Below are 18,671 nucleotides of genomic sequence, written 5' to 3' on the forward strand. Positions count from 1 at the left end.
ATGTGTGTGTTTTATCATGGGATTTGTGAGTACAAACACGCTTGAAATCAAATCATGGTTTACCTCTAATTTCCTCAAACTCAACGGCAATAAAACTGAACTTCTTCTAGTTGGCACTAACTCCACCCTCTCAACATCTGACAGCTTTTCTTTAACTATTGACAGTGCCACAGTCTCCCCCTCACCTCATGTCAAGAGTCTGGGTGTCATTCTCGACAGCTCCCTTTCTTTTCAGGCTCACATTAATAACTTAATTCGGTCAGCATACTTCCATCTACGTTCCATAAACCGTCTTCGTCCCTCACTGACCCCTCACACTGCCGCCATTCTCGTCCACAGCCTCGTCACCTCCCGTCTCGACTATTGCAATTCACTTCTTTATGGTCTCCCCAACAAAGTCCTTCATAAACTGCAACTGGTCCAGAATTCAGCAGCCCGTATTATCACCAGAACCCCTTCCTTTCACCACATCACGCCGGTTCTCCAGCAGCTCCACTGGCTCCCAGTTAAATTCAGGTCCATCTTCAAAATTCTCCTCCATACCTTCAAAGCAATCCACAACCTCTCTCCTCCATATATCTCAGACCTTATAAGTATTCACACCCCGTCCCGTTCACTCAGATCTTCTTCTTCCATCCATCTTGCGGTTCCTTCTGCCCGTCTCGCTACCATGGGGAGCAGAGCTTTCAGCCGCTCTGCTCCTCGACTCTGGAACTCACTTCCCCCAGACATCAGGAACATCGACAGTTTTACCCTTTTCCAATCAAAACTCAAAACACATATGTTTAAATCTGCCTACAACCTCTGATTTTATTGAAATGTTTCTCTCTGTTTTTTCTTCTTTGGGTTTTATTATTGTTTTATTGTATTTTATTACGTGTTTTGTGTAAAGTGACCTTGGGTGTCCTGAAAGGCGCTTTGAAATAAAATGTATTATTATTATTATTATTATTACCAGAAGGAGAAATTGTTTTCTTATTAAGTGCCTCAAGATAGAAATCACAAGAACAATGAAAATAAGATCATTTAAAAAAATTATACAAATAAAGAGAATTAGGAAAATGGGCAAATACAGTAAAGATTAAAATACTGGATTTACAGAAAAACCAGCTGAGCCAAATAAGCTTTACCCCAGCTGTGGGGGAAAAATGTTTCGTTATTTTCCTTTGTTGTGATGAAGCTTTTGGGCCTGATTATTTCCTCCTAATTTAGCCAAATCCTCATTCTGTTGGGTCAGATGATTAAAGTCTGATGAAAATCTCGCTTCATTTGCAGATTTGTTGATTTTCTCCCTAATGGAAAGTCGAGTTGGACCTGAAGTTTGATCAGAAGCTGCAGAAACTAGAAAAGATGAGTCTCGGGTTGAGTCTGGGCTGCCCCAAAGCAGCTTAATGATCAGCTCATGCATTTCCTCAATTCTTTATCAAACTATCACAGTCCTGCAGACACATGTAGAGAAGTGTAGGTCTTGGTGGTGTTGGGAAGCCTGCCCCTTCAGGAGACCGGTCCCTCCTGGCCCACAGATCCAGGATCAGAACTTCCTGAATAGTCCCAGTACTCTCCATGCTGATCGCCCCTCCGGCTGGTAAGTTCAGTTAAAACACCATTTGGTGTAGAGCACTTTTCATTATCAAATCTATATAATCTCACGGGTGCTACATGTCAATAATACACACGAATCAGTAACATGTTCGGTTTTAGCTCTTTAAAGATGCTCATAGCGTAAGTAAGTATTAGTAATCGTGGAAATTTAGAGTTGGCCCATTTAAAACAGATGCACTTCATTAAAGTCTGCAGTTTCCTGGTTTCTCTTCTGCTTTTCCATTCCTGCACCCTCCCGTGGCTCCATTTTCTTCTGCTGACCAGTTTAGTTTTTACCACAACGAGCTAGCTGTAGCTTTCTGCAGGGTACAGGAAGCCTTAAGGTCCAAAGGTCTCTTTTGGTAACTTTTTTGGTTTTTTTTTATCTGCATATTTCCTTTAAACTACGTCCTTTATGTACGTAATTATTTTTATTAATTTTAGGAGTATTATTGTAATAACAGGTTAGATTTATAATCGTTTTTGACTGGTAATATTCCAAAAATATTTATGTTTTTAGTCATTAACGTGTTTAAAAATACACCAGTGTTTTACTAAAAATTCTTGAAATTAAATAGTGGTTTTGCCATTTTTTCAGTTCTTTCCATATTCCTTTAAACAGATTTGTATTTTTTATTTTTTTGCCATGACATCTTCTCTTTTTGTTGATAACAAGAATTAAACTCCACTGAGACGATCAAATGCATCCAATCCTTCAAACTGGAAGATTTTTACTCAGAAACACCTGTGAGGCAGTGAGTTTGTACCAGATTAATACATTTCTTCATGATCCTCCCTCGGGTTGACTTGCTGATCTTTGGGTTGCTGCATTTCTTAAAAGCACCAGCAGGAAAAGACGATGTTTTTGTCACTTTCAAAGCTAGTTTTCTCTTTGTTTTTCAGATTTGGCTTAAGCGTTGCTCTAGTTCTGGGGAAATGATGCAGGCGGTTTGCGTTGATGTACCTGGAGGACCAGAGAACCTGCTCCTGCGGGCTGTCCCCAGACCTCCACCTAAAGATGGAGAAGTCCTGATTAAAGTTAACGCTGCTGCTCTCAACAGGGCAGATTTACTGCAGGTACAGAATAATTAGATGGCTGAACTCTGCTGATGTAGGAAATCTCTATTTGACTGTGGAGTACACACAGCTGATAAAAATCTGATTTTTCTGCAGAGAAGAGGGCTGTACCCTCCGCCTCCAGGTGAAAGTGACATCATCGGCCTTGAGGTAGCTGGTACTGTGGACAGTCTGGGACCAGGACTGAAAAGGAACTGGAAGCTAGCTGACAGGGTGATGGCCTTGCTCAGTGGAGGGGGATATGCTGAATATGTGTCTGTACCTGAGGAGCTCCTAATGCCCATTCCCTCTAATCTCACGTTCAGCCAAGCTGCCGCCGTCCCAGAGGCCTGGCTTACAGCTTTCCAGCTGCTGGTTTTCATAGGTAGGAACTTGTCATCAGGCCTGTTTGTTTACGTCTGTTTTGGAGTCAGCCTGGTTCAAGTGTGTCTTCACTGCTAATTTACATTAACAACAACAACAACAACAACAAACAAACAAAAAACAGTTAAAACTTTGTTAGTCTTAGAGATGTCAAGCAAAACTTTTGCATCAAAGTGGCTAAAAGTCATCTTATAGGAGCACAGCTGATCATATTTTTGTTCCAAATTGGGTTTTGGTTACAAGCGATCACAAAAACAATCAGTTCAACAACAACAAAAAAATGTATTAGAATAATTTTGTCACATTTACAAGCATTGTTTTGTTTTTCCTTGCCTCCAGCACGATGCATGCTTCCATCCATCTTTTACTGAAGGCTGAACTTGTGGCGTTTTTTTAAAGCATAAGTACTAAAAGAGATGGCAGAATGAGGGCAACACACACCGTGTAAACTTGACATGAGTCAAAAATGTGCCTCTACTATGTCAGTGGTGCAGTTCTATGTTAAATAATCATGATATCAATATTAACCTTTTTGTGTCTCTAATTGCTGTCACTGTCACAGCCAAGGTGAAAGAGGGTGAAGTGGTGCTGGTGCACGCTGCAGCCAGCGGGGTCGGAACGGCCGCCATTCAGCTGGTCCGTTTGCTCGGCGCTGTGCCCATCGTTACCGCGGGCAACCAGGAAAAGCTGCAGATGGCTGAGAAACTAGGTGCATCGGCTGGATTCAACTATAAGGAGGAGGACTTTGTGCAGGGAGTTCATGACTTCACTGGAGGTGAAGCTCACTATCACTAGTCTGTCGAACTTCACTATACATTCATTTCTATCTGAAGTTTTAACCCGTCCATTTCTTTTACTTGTTTAAAACTGCGTGTGCCACACTGAATACCACATTTTACTTTACAGAATGCATTTGTTTAATTTAAATCAACTCATTCATGTTCCACTTTTTGTGGATTTTAATAAATAATTTTAGCTTTCTGCTTTGATAATGCAACTGTCTGTATTTGAAATTTACTCAGGAAAAGGAGCAAATGTGATCCTTGACTGTATCGGTGGGTGTAACTGGGAGAAGAACGTCAACGTCTTGGCTGTGGACGGCAGATGGGTCCTGTACGGTACCATGGGGGGCAGGTCTGTAAACGGAGATCTGCTGGGCAAGCTGCTCTCCAAGCGAGGCCACTTGCTGGGCAGCCTCCTCCGCTCTCGCAGCCTTCAGGTGAGACTCCACAGCAGAAGTGCCTCAACACTTTCATGTGACTTACGTGAAGTAAGAATGCAACTATTTCAGCTTCCTCTTTTATGCTTCATGGCGTTCCAGGATGAGCCAATCAGGGACTTGCCGTTGACACAATTCCTGAATGTCCACATCAACAACTGAGATATTTTTTTTCCCTTCACAGTACAAATCAGACCTGGTGGCAGCTTTTTCACAGAAGGTGTTGCCGTATTTCTCAGGGCAGCCTGCCCTCTTGAGGCCAGTGATTGACAGCACTTATAAGCTGCAGGACATTCAAGATGCTCACAGACACATGGAGGCCAACAGAAACATGGGAAAGATTGTTATTAATGTGATTCCACCGAGCGAAGAGGCTCGCTGATTAATGTTTGCATTCATGCGGAAGAAAATTTTGTCTTTAAAATGTATTTGATTGATGCCAAGATACCAATCAGTATTTTATGGTTGCTCAGAGATGTATATTCCACTAATAAAATGTTATTTTTCCACTCAGTAGTGAGGATTACCTTCTGCTTTGTGTTGTAAGTTGTATTAATGCTGCAAATTAAGGAAGACATCAGGAAAGCTATGCGTGCAAACAGTAAATTAACAATTTTTACAAATTATGAAATTATTTTTCGGTCAAATGTATTCCACTTTATGTATAACTCAACTTACAGGAAAAGTTGCAAAATTCAGAAAACAATGTTACAGTCACAAAAGAGAAGAAAATCAAATGTAGGAACTGGAGGATTCAACAATTTCATAAAAATTTTACCTCTAAATCACCGGGATAAAGTGGCCAAAGGACAAGAACACGGGCTGAATAATCACTTAGCTCCAGGTTAGTGACATGGATGGTTGTGAAAGTGCAGAGCCAGTCTTAAAGGTGCAGTAAACTTTATTTGTATAGGACCTTTCCCAGGCATAAGCCACAAAGTGCTTGACAACATTGTAAAAGTTTAAACAAAAGAGGAGAAAATAAAAACTGTGAATAAAAACAATAAAATAAAAAACATATCATAAAAGGCCAAGGCCACGCAGAAAACATAACAGCCCTAAAATAACTAGACGAATGCCTGAACAAATGAGTCTTAAGCTCACTCTTGAACTTGTCAACAGAATCAATAGAACACAGAGTGAGGGGTAGATTATTCCAGAGCTTAGGAGCTACAGCTTCAAATGAGCGGTCACCTCTAGTGCGATAGTAAGTGCAAGGAACCTTAAGCAGATTAAGATCCCCACTCCTCAGAGCCCGCACAGGAGTGTTGGGTTGGATCAGTTCTCTAATGTAGGAGGGAGTTTGTCCATGCAGGGCTCTGAAAACCAGAACCAAAATCTTAAACTTGAACCTAAAAGATACAGGCAGCCAATGAAGTTCCTTTAGGATGGGGGATACGTGAAACCTCCTATTGGTGCGCGTCAGGATTCTTGCAGCAGAGTTCTGCACTAGTTGCAGACAGTGGAGCTCCTTCTTGTTCAGACTAGAAAATAAACTATTACAATTGTCTAAAAGGGATGAAACAAAGGCATGAATGAGGAGCTCCAAATCATTTCTTGACACCACACGTTTAAGTTTCGAGATTTTCCTTAGTTGAAAAAAGCAGTTTCTCGTTAGCTGCTTACAGTGCTGCACAAAAGACCTTTCACTGTCTGTCAATCAATCAATCAATCAATCAATCAATCAATCAATCAATCAGTCAATGAATGAATGAATGAATGAATGAATGAATCAATCAATCAATCAATCAATCAATCAATCCTTTATTAATCCCAAAGGGAAATTAGAGTTTCAGTACACACAATTCAGAGATCAGACATACATGGGCAAGACACATGACAAGAATTGGTGACTGTGGTCATTAGCAACCCGAGTCACGCTACCTTAATAGAGATAAGAGGGTAACATGAGGATTGGTTCAGGTGGAGGGGAAAAAAAGCACTTCAGAGTTACCCTCCACCGGGAGGGCAGCTTTGCTATGCAAAAAAACACCTCAACAAATATGCAACAGACTTCAGACAACACAACATGAGACTCCAAATAGGAAGGCGGGGGCTGGGATCCTGTTTCCCCCAGCGAGAGCAGCCATCTAAGGCGCTCATCTACTGTACAGTCACAGGTGGGAAGGAGATCTTGGGAGAAGCAAAGAGCACATTGACTCCTCAAGTTGATGACCTCGCCAGGCTGAAGTCCACCAATCCGAAGGCGGAGGGGGGGGGGGGGGGGGTTTCACAGCATCTGCCTGCATTCCTTCATGGGGGTTTTAGTTGCTTGCAGCTCAAGGCTACCAGGGTGTCAGATTCAGATAACAAGAATTTGTTTGGGTCAGGCTGAGATAATTTTCCTCTCTGCCTTCAGTCTTTAAAGTGATCATTTCCAGTCCTTCAGTGAAGCCAATTTTGGGTTTTAAACTTAAACTTGTCCATACCGTCCGGTGACTCTCTCCGAGATGACATCCATTTTGCGCACTAATACCAGAATCGCAGCTAGAACATTGACCAGCTTACGATTCACTTCGAGTAACGTCCCAGTCTGAGAAGTCTCCATACGGACGGTGCTTTCCGTGGGTGCGGGTTGCCCTCCAATCGCTCCCGTCTTCCCAAATTTCCAGAAAACCAGATATCCTCACACTCCAATCAGGAGAAATCCAGTGATCATCAGACCAAATATCCACACGTCTTCGACGTCCTCGATGGACAGTTGGGAGAGGCATATGATCTTCCACTCCTTCCAGGAATCCAACATATATCCCACCGGGTATGTCCCCTGTGGACATGTGGGAGCCCCCTGCTCCGTTCTCATTGTTGAAAAATTCTTATCGATCGCATTGAATGACCAGTTTATCAAATCCATGGTTAGTAAAAAAAAAAAAATAGAGTTTTTCAGAAGAAATGCAGAGAAGCGCTCTGTGGGCAGACAGGACAAAGAGCCTTGGGAAAAAAAGATAAGGGAGCGAAAGAGGGAAGCGTCTGTACTCCTCGAGTGCCTGAAGTGAAAAAAGATTAACTCCTAAATTTCTAAGGCTTAACTTCACAGATAGGCCCAAATCACCCAGGTACTGCTTTATCTCCAGGACAGAACCAACCGGGGTAACAACCAGAGTTTCTGTTTTGTTAGCATTTAGGTGCAGGGAATTTTCATTGAGCCATTTCTTTATCTCCACTAAACAATGGAGCAAAGAGTCTAACTTATTCAGCTCAGACTGCTTAAAAGAGCAGTATAGCTGAATGTCATCCGCAAATAGGTGGAATGAAACGTCACTAAACCTTTGAATGATCTTACCCAAAGGGGTCAAATACAAGAAAAAAACAGGACCCAGGCCTGAGCCTTGGGGCACTCCACTCAACAATTCTGCAGATTCTGACCTTACTTAGTTTGCTGTACCACTAAAGCTACGTCCTGATAAATAAGAGGAGAACCACTGAAGGACTGTCCCTGATAATTCAATTTGGTCCCTCAGTCTCATCAGCAGAACCTGATGATCAACTGTATTGAAGGCTGAAGAAATGTCCAAGAGAACCAGAACAGTGCGTTTTACAGAACCAGCAGCCATCATAATGTCACTGGACACTTTCAGTAAAGCTGTTTCCGTAGAATGATGTTTACGGAAACCAGACTGAAATAGCTCAAGGATGTCACTTTGGTTGAGGAAGGTAGACATCCGTTCATAGACCACCTTCTCAAGAATCTTAGAAAGAATCAGAAGCTTGGAAATAGGTCTATAGTTGCTATGGTCAGTTGGGTCTAAACCTACTTTCTTCAGTTGTGGCTCCACAATGGCATGTTTAAGTGCATTGGGAAGCACACCAGTTGTTAGAGAGAGGTTGACCATTTTGGTAATACACAGGCCTATTACCTCAAACCCTTTTCCGAAGAGCCTACAAGGAATGACGTCGGATGAAGAAGATGAAGGCTTCATCTTAGCCACTAGCACCGATATGTCAACAAGCGCCATAGTCTTGAAAGAGGACCACATACTAGAGGCGGGCTCAGTGCCAGGCGACGCCTCTTTCAGAAACGTTTTCCTAACAGGAAGTGTGGATGAAATAAGTCTCCACCCATGCCTTGACTCTCACTTTAAACAACTCTGGAGCTTTTTGCCGGCCGTTGTCAAATTACAATTGTCGGCGCTGCAGCATTAGCTTGCAGGATACACGGCAACCCCACACTCACTGATGGTAAACAGTAGTTACTGTGCATTAACTCTGCACACCTCTAAACACCCCACGACGGTAATATTATTATTTTAAATAAAGATTTTTATTAAAATGTTCCATATTCCATTTTTATGTTTCCTTCTAAATGTCTGTTATTTTTTAATTTTTTGCATGTCAATGTTTATCTTCATATTTCCTTTACTAACTCAAACCACTAGGGGGCGACTGCAACATATTCGGCTTCCTATTTGTGAAGCAGTTCTGCTCTCCATTTCGTCGTATTTCAAACATGCTGTTTGTTATAAAATCTTTTTTTTTCTCCAATGGAACATTTAATGTAACTTTATTTTACTTATTCAGCTTGTTTCCTCCCTGAATTATAATTATATTAGTTGACTCTGCTCACCAACCTGGTAAATATTGATGACTTGTACATGTGTTTCTTTCTTCTCGTGAGTGTTTTAATTCATTTTTTGTCAGGACATTGCAATTACGGCTATTATAGTGGAAAGCGCAAAAACAGATTCTGAACTTCTGCTGATTAAATAAAAAAATGTTAAATGAGAGCTGATTTTGTAGTATTTTCTGATTAAAAGCTGTTTTTCAGTTTAATCTGATTTTGGAAAAAGTAGAACATTTATTTTTCTCTATTCCTGATTCAGTAATGGGGCTTGGCAGAAAGGTCTGGCAGGCCGGGTGTGGCCCACTGGCCGTCAGTTGGTTGGTAGTTTATGTATATCTTCATACAAACATGATTAACTTTCAAAACTTAAACAAAAACGTAATGAGTGAAAAGGGATTTGGCTGAAGTGAAAACACTTATCTAAAGACAAACCTTATTACTAAATACAACTTAAAGCGCCAAGTGGACAACAATTTCTAGCTGGCAAATAAGAACAAAATAATTAGTAGCAAATATTAAAAAAGTTAATTCACAGTAACTAGATATAACTACATTTCGTCAGCAGAATTGGTTGGAATTGATTAATTATGTCAAAAGACAAGTTATACTGAACACAAGTGAGTTTAAATGTAGTTTAGTTTGAGTGTTGCATGCTAATTACATTAGTTTGACTGATGTTCACTGCAAGTTTATAAGATAAATAAAATATCTAGACGTAATTCAAATGATTGAGCTAAAATAAAAAATGTCGATATGAAATAGGAATCACAGAAGTCTGATTACGAACTAAATGTTAAAATGGCTTGCTATAAACTCCTCGCGCTTTGAATGTGACTGTAGAAAGAGGTGTGTGTGTGTGTTTTACCCAGAATTCCTGTGTTTGTTAATCTTCCGGGTCCGTATAGATTATTATATTAATCTCATAATCTCTCTTTCGCTTTATGGAATAAACTTTAAGTGGCGGGTCTGGTCCTCGTATGTTTCTACGGGACACAAACACTTTAAACAGCCTGCCGGTGAGTGAATGATCTTCATCCTGTTCTGTTAACACTACCTGTTCACTGTCGAGGGTAAACTGGAGTAAATCTCTGAGTCCGAATCGGTTTTTTAACTTTAAACTAGTTACACGACATAAAACATTGTTATGAAATGGCGTTTTCTGCCTGTTAACTAGAAGTTTGAGTCGCATTAAAACTACTTAAACCTGTTTGGAAGTGCTGTTGGCGTCTGCTAGCACGTGACTGGGTGTTTCATCACAGCCGCCGCTGCGTGAAACATGGAGGATCAGGCCCGAGCTCAGAGGAAACTGTCAACAGCAGGGCAGAGCTTGTACCAGGTGCTGGGCCTGGAGAAAGGAGCGACCCCCGACGAAATAAAAAGGGCCTACAGGTGGGTTTTACCTCCAGCGAAGAAATGGACAAAATTATTTACCAGACTAACTCATTAACTCTGTTTAAGGTGGGGTTGATCAACGCACACAGTTACAGGAAGTTTAACCAGTCCTCTAAACAAAGTTCCTGACAGGAAGGTCAGATAGGTTTAATAATAGTAGGGATGTGTATTGGTGAAATTATGGCGATATGATACGAATCACGATACAGGGGAGACGATACAAAATATCACGAGTATTGCGATAAATTCAATCAGATGATAGTGATTTTTTAGACTGAATTTACTGTAGGAAAATTCAATAAACAGTCCAAACTGATATAACATGTTTAAAGCCGGGTGTACACTGTGCGACTTTTTCACTCGTATCACTCAGCTTCAGCTCAAACTGTACGACTTCCTCGCAGAGCAGATCTCACGAGCCAGGCGCTCACACTGTACGACCCAGTTCTTGGATGCAACCTGACTGCTCACACTGTACGTCTGGTAGCAACACATCAGCCCTAAAAATATACTAAAAATAGCAGTTTTTACACAACACGTTAGACTTTTTGGTCTTGTTTTGCCTGTTGTCCTTCGGGAGTGCTGCAGGAGGACACACAGGGATTTATGGGGGTTGGATTAGGAAAACGAAATAAAGAAAGTAAATCTGTGTTTTGTGATCAGTTTAATTTGACATGAACACGACAAACACGCTTTCTTGATAATCTTTGTGAGTAAAAAAACGTGTAGAAATTAAAATGAACAATGTGTGTTATTAGGGAAATAGCGGGGAGCGGTGTTGATGCAGGATTGCGCATGCGCCGTGAGCCAGAGGTGGAAAGAGTACTAAAATTTCCTACTTAAGTACGAGTACCAATACTTTGATAATTTTTTACTCAATTACAAGTAAAAGTACTTGCCTAAATTTTTACTCAAGTAAAAGTTCAAAGTATCGTAAACAAAATGTACTCAAAGTAAAAGTTAGTTACATTTTTGTCAGCGTAAGGATGGCTACATCTAAGTAGTGCTAAATCACAATGCCAGTTCACAATTCACTCGTGTGTGCGCGTGCGCACACACACGCACACACACACACACACACACACACACACACACACACACACACACACACACTCAAACACGCACAGCTTGAAGGAGGGATTTCTATCCAATCAGTGAGAACAGGACGTGCACATTGATTGGACGAGGTTTTTCTAGGATGGTAAGTTTCAATTGTGATTAAAATTATTCTTTATTTTGAGAAAAAATAATTTTTTAGATGCCATCAGCATGTGAGGTATCTCAATGCTCTCATGACAAAACTCTAACATGAGATTGTGCTCTAACCTGTCACATAACAAGCTAAATGAAAGTCAAACATTTCAAATGGACCGTATGACAGCTGCTAACGTAGGCCCTGCCCTACTTTACCTCTACATTACAGTTCCTTTATCCATGTCCATCCTAGAGCTCCTCTCTGACCTTCATGCTTATTTAGAGCAGCTGATTTTTAAAGTTAGAGTTCATCCTTGGTAGTGGGTTCACTCATTTAACCCTTCACCACTGAAATCAGTTTGTTCATTCCAATCCTCCTAAATAATCCTCCAGTCATCCAACTGGAAACCTTAAGTGTCCTGTAACGTCCATCCTGTCAGAACAGGCCTTGGGAGCCCAGGTGTTACTAGAACTAACGGTGTCTCCTCACCAGCGTGAGCATCCAAACTGTGAAGGTTGGTCTCCAAACATGAACTTTAAATTCATGCATTTATCTCCTCTTGTAACACTTTAACATGTTTTAAAAGGCTTGTATCATGATAAGTTACACCTCTCAGACCAAAGATAAGATAAAACATTATCGTAGACACTATTATGACGTCATTATTTATGAAATATGAGTTATTTTCCTGAGCCATTACTGCAGCCAAGAAATAAGATGCATGGATTTGATGAAACCATGCTGTCTCATGCAGTTCTATATGTGTAGCACACACACACATGCACGCACATGCACACGCAAGCGCGCACGCACACATGCACACACTGCAGCATGTTAGAGTCATGTGAATGACTAATTTAACTACACTGAACTGCTTTAGTAATAATTTAATCTCTTATTCTGGAGTAAAATAAAGAAACAAGCTAAATCATCACATATCTGTGGCATCAAGGAGCATATTCTGAGTTCAAACACAGGGATGGAGCACAATGTTTACACCTGAACAGTATCAGGATGTTTTAACTCACAGAGGCCTGCAGGTCTTCTGTTTTATGAGCAAAGCGCTGAGAATCCGCTTGTTATGAGCGCTAAACGTTATTTTGCCACTACTGTGCGGAGCGGTTGGGGAAACACATTTCAAACACGGAACCGAGTCCGGCTACCGAACCGAGCAGAATTCTGATGACGTAACACCGGTGCGCGAAGGTGCGGGTTCCAACCTACGAGAGGAGGGAGAGAGGAGGTAAACAGCGAGTTGATCGACTGAACTGATGTTTTTGAGCAGAAGTGTACACCCCCACGGTTTAGACGCGGCGCTCATGCAGGTGTCTATTTCCGTTCCGACGCTGCTACACGTAATATTTTTAATTTATTAAGCCTATAATTTATTTTTACTCAGTAACGGATATCATTTAAAATGTAGCGAATTACAATTCTTTTTTAAAAACTTACTCAAGTAAAAGTAAAAGCACAGCTTTTAAAAACGACTTAAAAAGTATAAATATACAAAATAGCTACTCAATTACAGTAACGTGAGTAAATGTAATTCGTTACTTTCCACCTCTGCCGTGAGCGGTTCTGATACATTTTGGGTCGCAGCTGCTCGCAGTGCCGCTTCAACAGTGCGATACCCTCACGAGGGACGACCAAAATATTAAACACGCCAGAAGTCCGTGCGACCTCACGACTGCTGATCGGCAGCTGGTCACGTGGTGTTAATCGCCTCTCGTAACCCCCTGTACACTACACGACCGCTCGGCGCAAAACTCGCCCTGATGTCGTGGATTCTCGCACTACTGGAAAATCGGCTCAAAAAAGTGAAAAAGTCGCACAGTGTACGCCCGGCTTAACATGAGATCTCTAAACCATAATAGAGGGGTATACATTTCAATGGTGGTGGTGGGGGCACTGCTGCCACCTAGTGGTCATCATTTCAGTTGCACCAAAAGAAAAGAAAATACACACGTTTTCATGTAAATTCTTTCAAAGATTAGATACACGGCTTTTGAATATCGATATAATTTTGCAGGGAAAAAAATGTCACGATATATTGCCATATCAATATGTTCAATACATGACTTTTTAATATCGATATATCGCTGGACAAATTTCACAATATATTGCGATATTGATGTTTTTGATACACGGCTTTTGAATATCAATATATCGCTGGAAAAATATCTTGATATATTGCCATATCGATTTTTTCTTACATCCCTATTTAATAATCAAGTCAAGTATTCTTTGTTCCGGACTCTTAGTCCAATTCACAGAAGTAGAAAAACGCTGTACAGATAAGATAACATGGAATGAGCACACTATGACACACTAAAGCACAAGAGAGAAATAATCCTGAAAAACACGAAAAAATAACAATGGTGTGAGAATAAAGTATAAGTTATTGTAACTCCCTAATCTAAAAAAGAAAAACACTGTTATACTAGTGTTTCAACATCTTTGACTGTTAACATATTGCACTGACACAGGTATTGGTTAGATTTTAAACAATCACATTTTTAGAATTATTCAGCCTACAAATAAATTCATAAATACAATTTCAGCGTGTGGGGTGCTCACTCTTGCATTTACAGAAGTCTCACTTGCACTTGTCCATCTAGGCGTCCTCGCATACTACATATAATTGTATTGAGTTGCTGCACCTGTGGGTGCAGCATGAAAGCCTCACAGAGATGAGACTGATCAGAGGAGCTCTTGCCTATGTGACATTTTGGTGAGGCCTTTTGGAGGTTGATTTAAAAATAAAAATACTCTTAACTCACACCATATTTCCAGACCTCCTCCTTATGTGACGTTCCCGTGAGCCGTCTCGTAATAATGGACAAACGTGAAATCTGTGGATTTTTAAAATTTTTAGTTTATTTTATTACAACCTCTTCACACGTGATCTACTTAATGAAGTGGTAATGAATATTAGAGCATTTTTCCTGGATTATAATCTCGGGTGCCATGCTAATACTGTTATTATGTCAATATTTTAAGTTTTATTCCCTTTTTGTTTGCTCCAGGAAATTAGCATTGAGGCATCACCCCGATAAAAACCCAAATAACCCAGAGGCTGCTGAGAAATTCAAGGAGATCAACAATGCTAACTCTATCCTCAGCGATGAGAATAAACGTAAAGTCTACGATGAGTACGGATCCTTTGGCCTGTATGCAGCCGAGCAGTTTGGTGAAGAGGGAGTCAAATATTATTTCCTAGCATCCAAATGCTGGTTCAAGGTGAAAAGCATCACTTTTTATTACATATTTTTGTTTGGAAGCCTGTTTGACCTAAATTCTGTTTATGTTTGTCTCCTTTAGGCTCTTTTTGTGTGCTGCGCTATTTTCACCTGCTGCTGCTGTTTCTGCTGCTGCTGTTTCTGCTGTGGAAAGTGCAAAAATGCAGAGGATGAGGAACCCTTTGCTTACATGGACCCTGAGGATCTGGAGGATGCCCGAGACCAGGAAGCAGGTAAATACCGTGTTGTTATTAGGATATTGTCCAGCTGAACCAAAACCTTGGAGATTCCTTTACTAATGGTTCGTTGAGTCTTTGTTGAGGTGTGAATGCGTAGTTAAAAATTTCAGATAAACTTCTACACTTGGCACATTTAAAGGTCTTTGACACGAAGTTTGAGATAAAAAATTTTGCAAAAGAGACGAAATTTTATGTCACTTTCTGTGGAATAAAGGAGTGACGTTCTCAAAAGGAAAATGTCAGTTTTAGAAACAGAATTTTCAGCATCTTCTGAGATTTTGTCATCTTATTGTATCCCAAAAAAGTTGGGACACTATACAAATCGTTAATAAAAACTGAATGCAATGATGTGGAGGTGCCAACCTCTAATATTTTAATCAGAATAGAACATAAATCACGGAACAAAAGTTTAAACTGAGAAAATGTATTTTTTAAGGGAAAAATATGTTGATTCAAAATTTCATGGCGTCAACAAATCAAGAATTCCTGAGCCCATTCTGTGATTTTCTGTACAGTAGAATTCCTGTTCATGGTGCAGTGTCGTTTAAGGGCCCGGAGATCACGGGCATCCCGTATGGTTTTACGCCCTTGACACTTACGTACAGAGATTGTTCCAGATTCTCTGAATCTTCGGATGATGTTATGCACAGTTGATGATGATAACTGCAAAGTCTTTGCTATTTTTCGCTGGGTAACACCTTTCTGATATTGCTCCACTATCTTTCTGCGCAACATTGTGGGAATTGGTGATCCTCCACCCATCTTGGCCTCTGAGAGACACTGCCACTCTGAGAAGTTCTTTTTATACCCAGTCATGTTGCTATTTGACCTAATTGGTCTTCCAGCTCCTTGTTATGCCCAATTTTTCTTTTTCCGGCCTCTTATTGCTACTTTTCCCAACTTTTTGGGGATTTGTTGACACCATGAAATTTTGAATCAACATATTTTTCCCTTAAAATGATACATTTTCTCAGTTTGAACTTTTGTTCCGTGATTTATGTTCTATTCTGAATAAAGCAGTAGAAGTTGGCACCTCCACATCATTGCATTCAGTTTTTATTCACGATTTGTATAGTGTCCCAATTTTTTTGGAATCCAGATTCTATTAAGTTTTGTATTAAGATCACATTAAAGGCTTTTTCTGACTATATCCGGTTGAATCTGAACCCTATAGATTATCTTTTTATATTCTAAATCTCTTGTTTTGAAACCACTTTAGGTGTTAGAAGAGTAGATTACTTTTGATGGGACACTTTGGATTTTCTTAATGTTAAATTCTGTTTTACAGCAGACCATGTAATAGTTACAGAGCCGAGTCCTGCTGAGGCTTCAGGTAAACGTCTTTCCACTTCGTGTAACGATGGTCACTACTGTGCTGCTTAGCCTGTCTGACTCCTTATAACCGGGCCTTTCCATCTTTCCACTGGACATGTAAGCATTGCGAAACGTCCAAAGCATAGTAAGCAGCAAACAGTTGCTGTTAGAATGGGTGGGTGTGTTTCCACTGACCTCAAAGCTTTACGTTTTGTAAGCGTTCCACAAGCGTTGCTCCTATTTTTTTTATGAGCTACGCTTCCAGAATTTGTCAAGCTCAGAAGTTCAGATCAGGCCAGACAGGAAGGGAAACTCTAAAGCAGTGTAAAACATCCAAAAACTTTTCAAAATAAAAGTCACATACAGATTTTCTGGTGCTTAACCAGTCAAAAAGTAAGTGATTTCCTGTGAAACCTCCGTAGCCAAAGTAAACAGAACAGAAAATAAACGACAGACCTTTTCGGATACATGCAGTCGTCTTTTCTTGCTTGTTATTGCCTGAACTTCCGAAATCATGAGTGGTGTTGCAGTTATTGGGTTAATTCATGACTTAAAAGGATTCTGCTGCCTGGAACTCTTTTGTTGCCATTTTGCGTTTCCAATGTTTCCAGTGGGAAGCAAGTTCAATGGTATAACGTGTCTTTTTCTTTATGCGCCACTTACGCAAATTGCCGCATACACATCCAGTGGAAAGGCTGGCTTAAGCTGCATTTCTTAATAATCTAACACTCTAATAAATGCATTAAATGTCATTATATAATGCAAAACTCACCTTTGCATCCTTTTGTGCTGCCATGTGGGTCTCCACTGCCTCTATGAACCCTCCAAACATGAAAACATTCCATCCTTCTGTTTTCTGTCAGTGTTTGGTTTTAGGAATTATGTGTCTAAAACAAGCCGTTTCAAAAAGTCCCAATTTGTGATGTCATAAATGAGGAAATTTGAATAGAACCACCTCTCACCTGCTGGAGGAGCAGCGGCTTTACTCCAAGCTTCTCCCGGTTATCAGAGCTTCTCAGCCTATAGCAGCCTGAGCAAGGTATGGGTGGGCGTGGCCAGCTTTAGCTTGTTATCTTAAAGAGACAGAGCCCTCAAACGGCTCATTCTGGAAGGTAACAAAATGTCTAGAATAAAACTGCTGAAATCACTCCATAAGAGGGACTTCTATAACTTAAGACAAAAAGTCATAATATGTCTCAAAACATTCACAACCTATTTTACTTTTCTTGTTATATTTTATTTAGTGTGTTCTTTTAAAATCAGATTTTATTTTGATTATTCCTCTGTCAACTACTAACCGCCAGTCTGGATCAGCAGTCAAAAATCTAGACAGCAGCTTTGCATAAATAAACTTCTTGTTTTGGTTAAATAATTTCTCAAGAGTACTTTTCACATTGTTTTTGTGTTTTCCATGCCTTTTGCTTTCCATACAGTTGTTTACCTTTTCTTAATTAGTTAAGAGTTATTTTACTGTACTCAAGCATAAATAAGCAGTTAAACCAACAAGCTTCCAGGCCTAAAAGTCTTACTTAACAGCTGTTTTTTTTTGTGTAGAGTTATTAAAAAACAAAGTGTTTTAGTAAATTTTTTTAAAACTTGTTTTCATTTACGTTTCCTCCTTTAGGCCAGAATGAACCAATTGTGATCCAGCCTCATGCAGCCAAAGGGACCTCAGGCTCCGGAGAGGAAAACACAACGCCGTCGGCTGAAGAGTGACCAAATGAGTACATGAGTGAGTCTGGATCGGGACGAGGCTGGTCAGATGTTAAAGATCCAAGTTCAGGACTTCATCAGCAGCTGATTCATGTGGGATTCATTCATGAGAACATCTGTGTTTGAGCATCTTTTATTATTATGATGTTCACACAGAAAACGTGTTTTTTACTGGTCCCACCAGGTTTTGTTGAACCCAACAACTTGCCTTTGTTGTAAAATATAGATAATTTGGGTATTTGGGAAGCATGGTACAGTCGAGAGCCACGTGGATCAAAGCCACTGAACTCCTGAGTAGATGTTTGTCTTTGTGCACTTTAAACTCACACGTTAGTATTGAAGGTTCAAAAGTTGCCACTCCGGTTTGAGAACATCTTGGTCTAGGAGTCATAAATATTTATTTATAACGATCCAGGTTCAAATTATTTCTGACTAATTATGTTGTTCTTTGGGGCTCACAGTGCAATACTGTAGATTTAAAGGTGCCAGATCTTGGAAAATCCATGTGATGTTATTTCTTCATGAAAAATATCCCCAAACCCATTTTTGGCAGACAAAGGACTTCTGCGTTGGGGACAAAACATCACCATAAAAACCAAAGTCCTGTCCATAAAGACGTGCGTAACAGCCAGCACAGGACATGTTATTAGTGACTAAACCTATGTAATAGGTTTGGTGGGTTAGTGGATAGAGCACCTGTCATGCATGCTGTTTTGCTATGACCTCACACCGGTGTCGGTACCAGATCTGCTTGGGCAGCCAGATCGGCTCGGGGTCC

General features: G+C 40.4%; 2 protein-coding genes across 7 annotated transcripts; both read left to right on the top strand.

Moving 5' to 3' along the window:
* Positions 1 to 1,448: 1,448 nt before the first annotated feature.
* On the top strand, positions 1,449 to 4,753 carry tp53i3 (tumor protein p53 inducible protein 3). 5 transcript variants are annotated; one of them, XM_015969543.3, is made up of 7 exons: positions 1,807 to 1,943; positions 2,258 to 2,336; positions 2,485 to 2,658; positions 2,755 to 3,022; positions 3,584 to 3,796; positions 4,044 to 4,240; positions 4,425 to 4,753. In XM_015969543.3, the coding sequence occupies exons 2-7, from the start codon at positions 2,283 to 2,285 to the stop codon at positions 4,620 to 4,622; spliced, it is 1,104 nt and encodes a 367-aa protein (XP_015825029.1). In that variant the 5' UTR covers positions 1,807 to 1,943; positions 2,258 to 2,282; the 3' UTR covers positions 4,623 to 4,753. The 5 variants fall into 5 exon arrangements, with proteins under 5 accessions (XP_015825031.1, XP_015825029.1, XP_015825032.1 ...); XM_015969544.3 differs by lacking the exon at positions 1,807 to 1,943 and adding an exon at positions 1,982 to 1,998; XM_015969545.3 differs by lacking the exons at positions 1,807 to 1,943; positions 2,258 to 2,336 and adding an exon at positions 1,449 to 1,585.
* A 4,924-nt stretch (positions 4,754 to 9,677) lies between these two features.
* On the top strand, positions 9,678 to 18,298 carry dnajc5gb (DnaJ (Hsp40) homolog, subfamily C, member 5 gamma b). 2 transcript variants are annotated; one of them, XM_015969547.3, is made up of 6 exons: positions 9,678 to 9,817; positions 10,061 to 10,190; positions 14,415 to 14,628; positions 14,710 to 14,860; positions 16,155 to 16,199; positions 17,805 to 18,298. In XM_015969547.3, the coding sequence occupies exons 2-6, from the start codon at positions 10,078 to 10,080 to the stop codon at positions 17,894 to 17,896; spliced, it is 615 nt and encodes a 204-aa protein (XP_015825033.1). In that variant the 5' UTR covers positions 9,678 to 9,817; positions 10,061 to 10,077; the 3' UTR covers positions 17,897 to 18,298. The 2 variants fall into 2 exon arrangements, with proteins under 2 accessions (XP_015825033.1, XP_054597734.1); XM_054741759.2 differs by lacking the exon at positions 16,155 to 16,199 and having other exon boundaries at positions 17,805 to 18,046.
* The last annotated feature ends 373 nt before the right edge of the window (positions 18,299 to 18,671 follow it).

This window comes from Nothobranchius furzeri, chromosome 18, assembly GCF_043380555.1.
Source record: "Nothobranchius furzeri strain GRZ-AD chromosome 18, NfurGRZ-RIMD1, whole genome shotgun sequence".
Lineage (NCBI taxonomy): Eukaryota > Metazoa > Chordata > Actinopteri > Cyprinodontiformes > Nothobranchiidae > Nothobranchius > Nothobranchius furzeri.

Coding starts and splice junctions, on each gene's coding strand:
- tp53i3 (XM_015969543.3), top strand. CDS start 2,283: ATGCATCCAATCCTTCAAACTGGAAGATTTTTACTCAGAAACACCTGT. Junction 2,659..2,754: donor ACAGGGCAGATTTACTGCAG/GTACAGAATAAT, acceptor ATTTTTCTGCAG/AGAAGAGGGCTGTACCCTCC. Junction 3,797..4,043: donor AGTTCATGACTTCACTGGAG/GTGAAGCTCACT, acceptor AAATTTACTCAG/GAAAAGGAGCAAATGTGATC.
- dnajc5gb (XM_015969547.3), top strand. CDS start 10,078: ATGGAGGATCAGGCCCGAGCTCAGAGGAAACTGTCAACAGCAGGGCAG. Junction 10,191..14,414: donor GAAATAAAAAGGGCCTACAG/GTGGGTTTTACC, acceptor TGTTTGCTCCAG/GAAATTAGCATTGAGGCATC. Junction 16,200..17,804: donor GAGTCCTGCTGAGGCTTCAG/GTAAACGTCTTT, acceptor TTCCTCCTTTAG/GCCAGAATGAACCAATTGTG.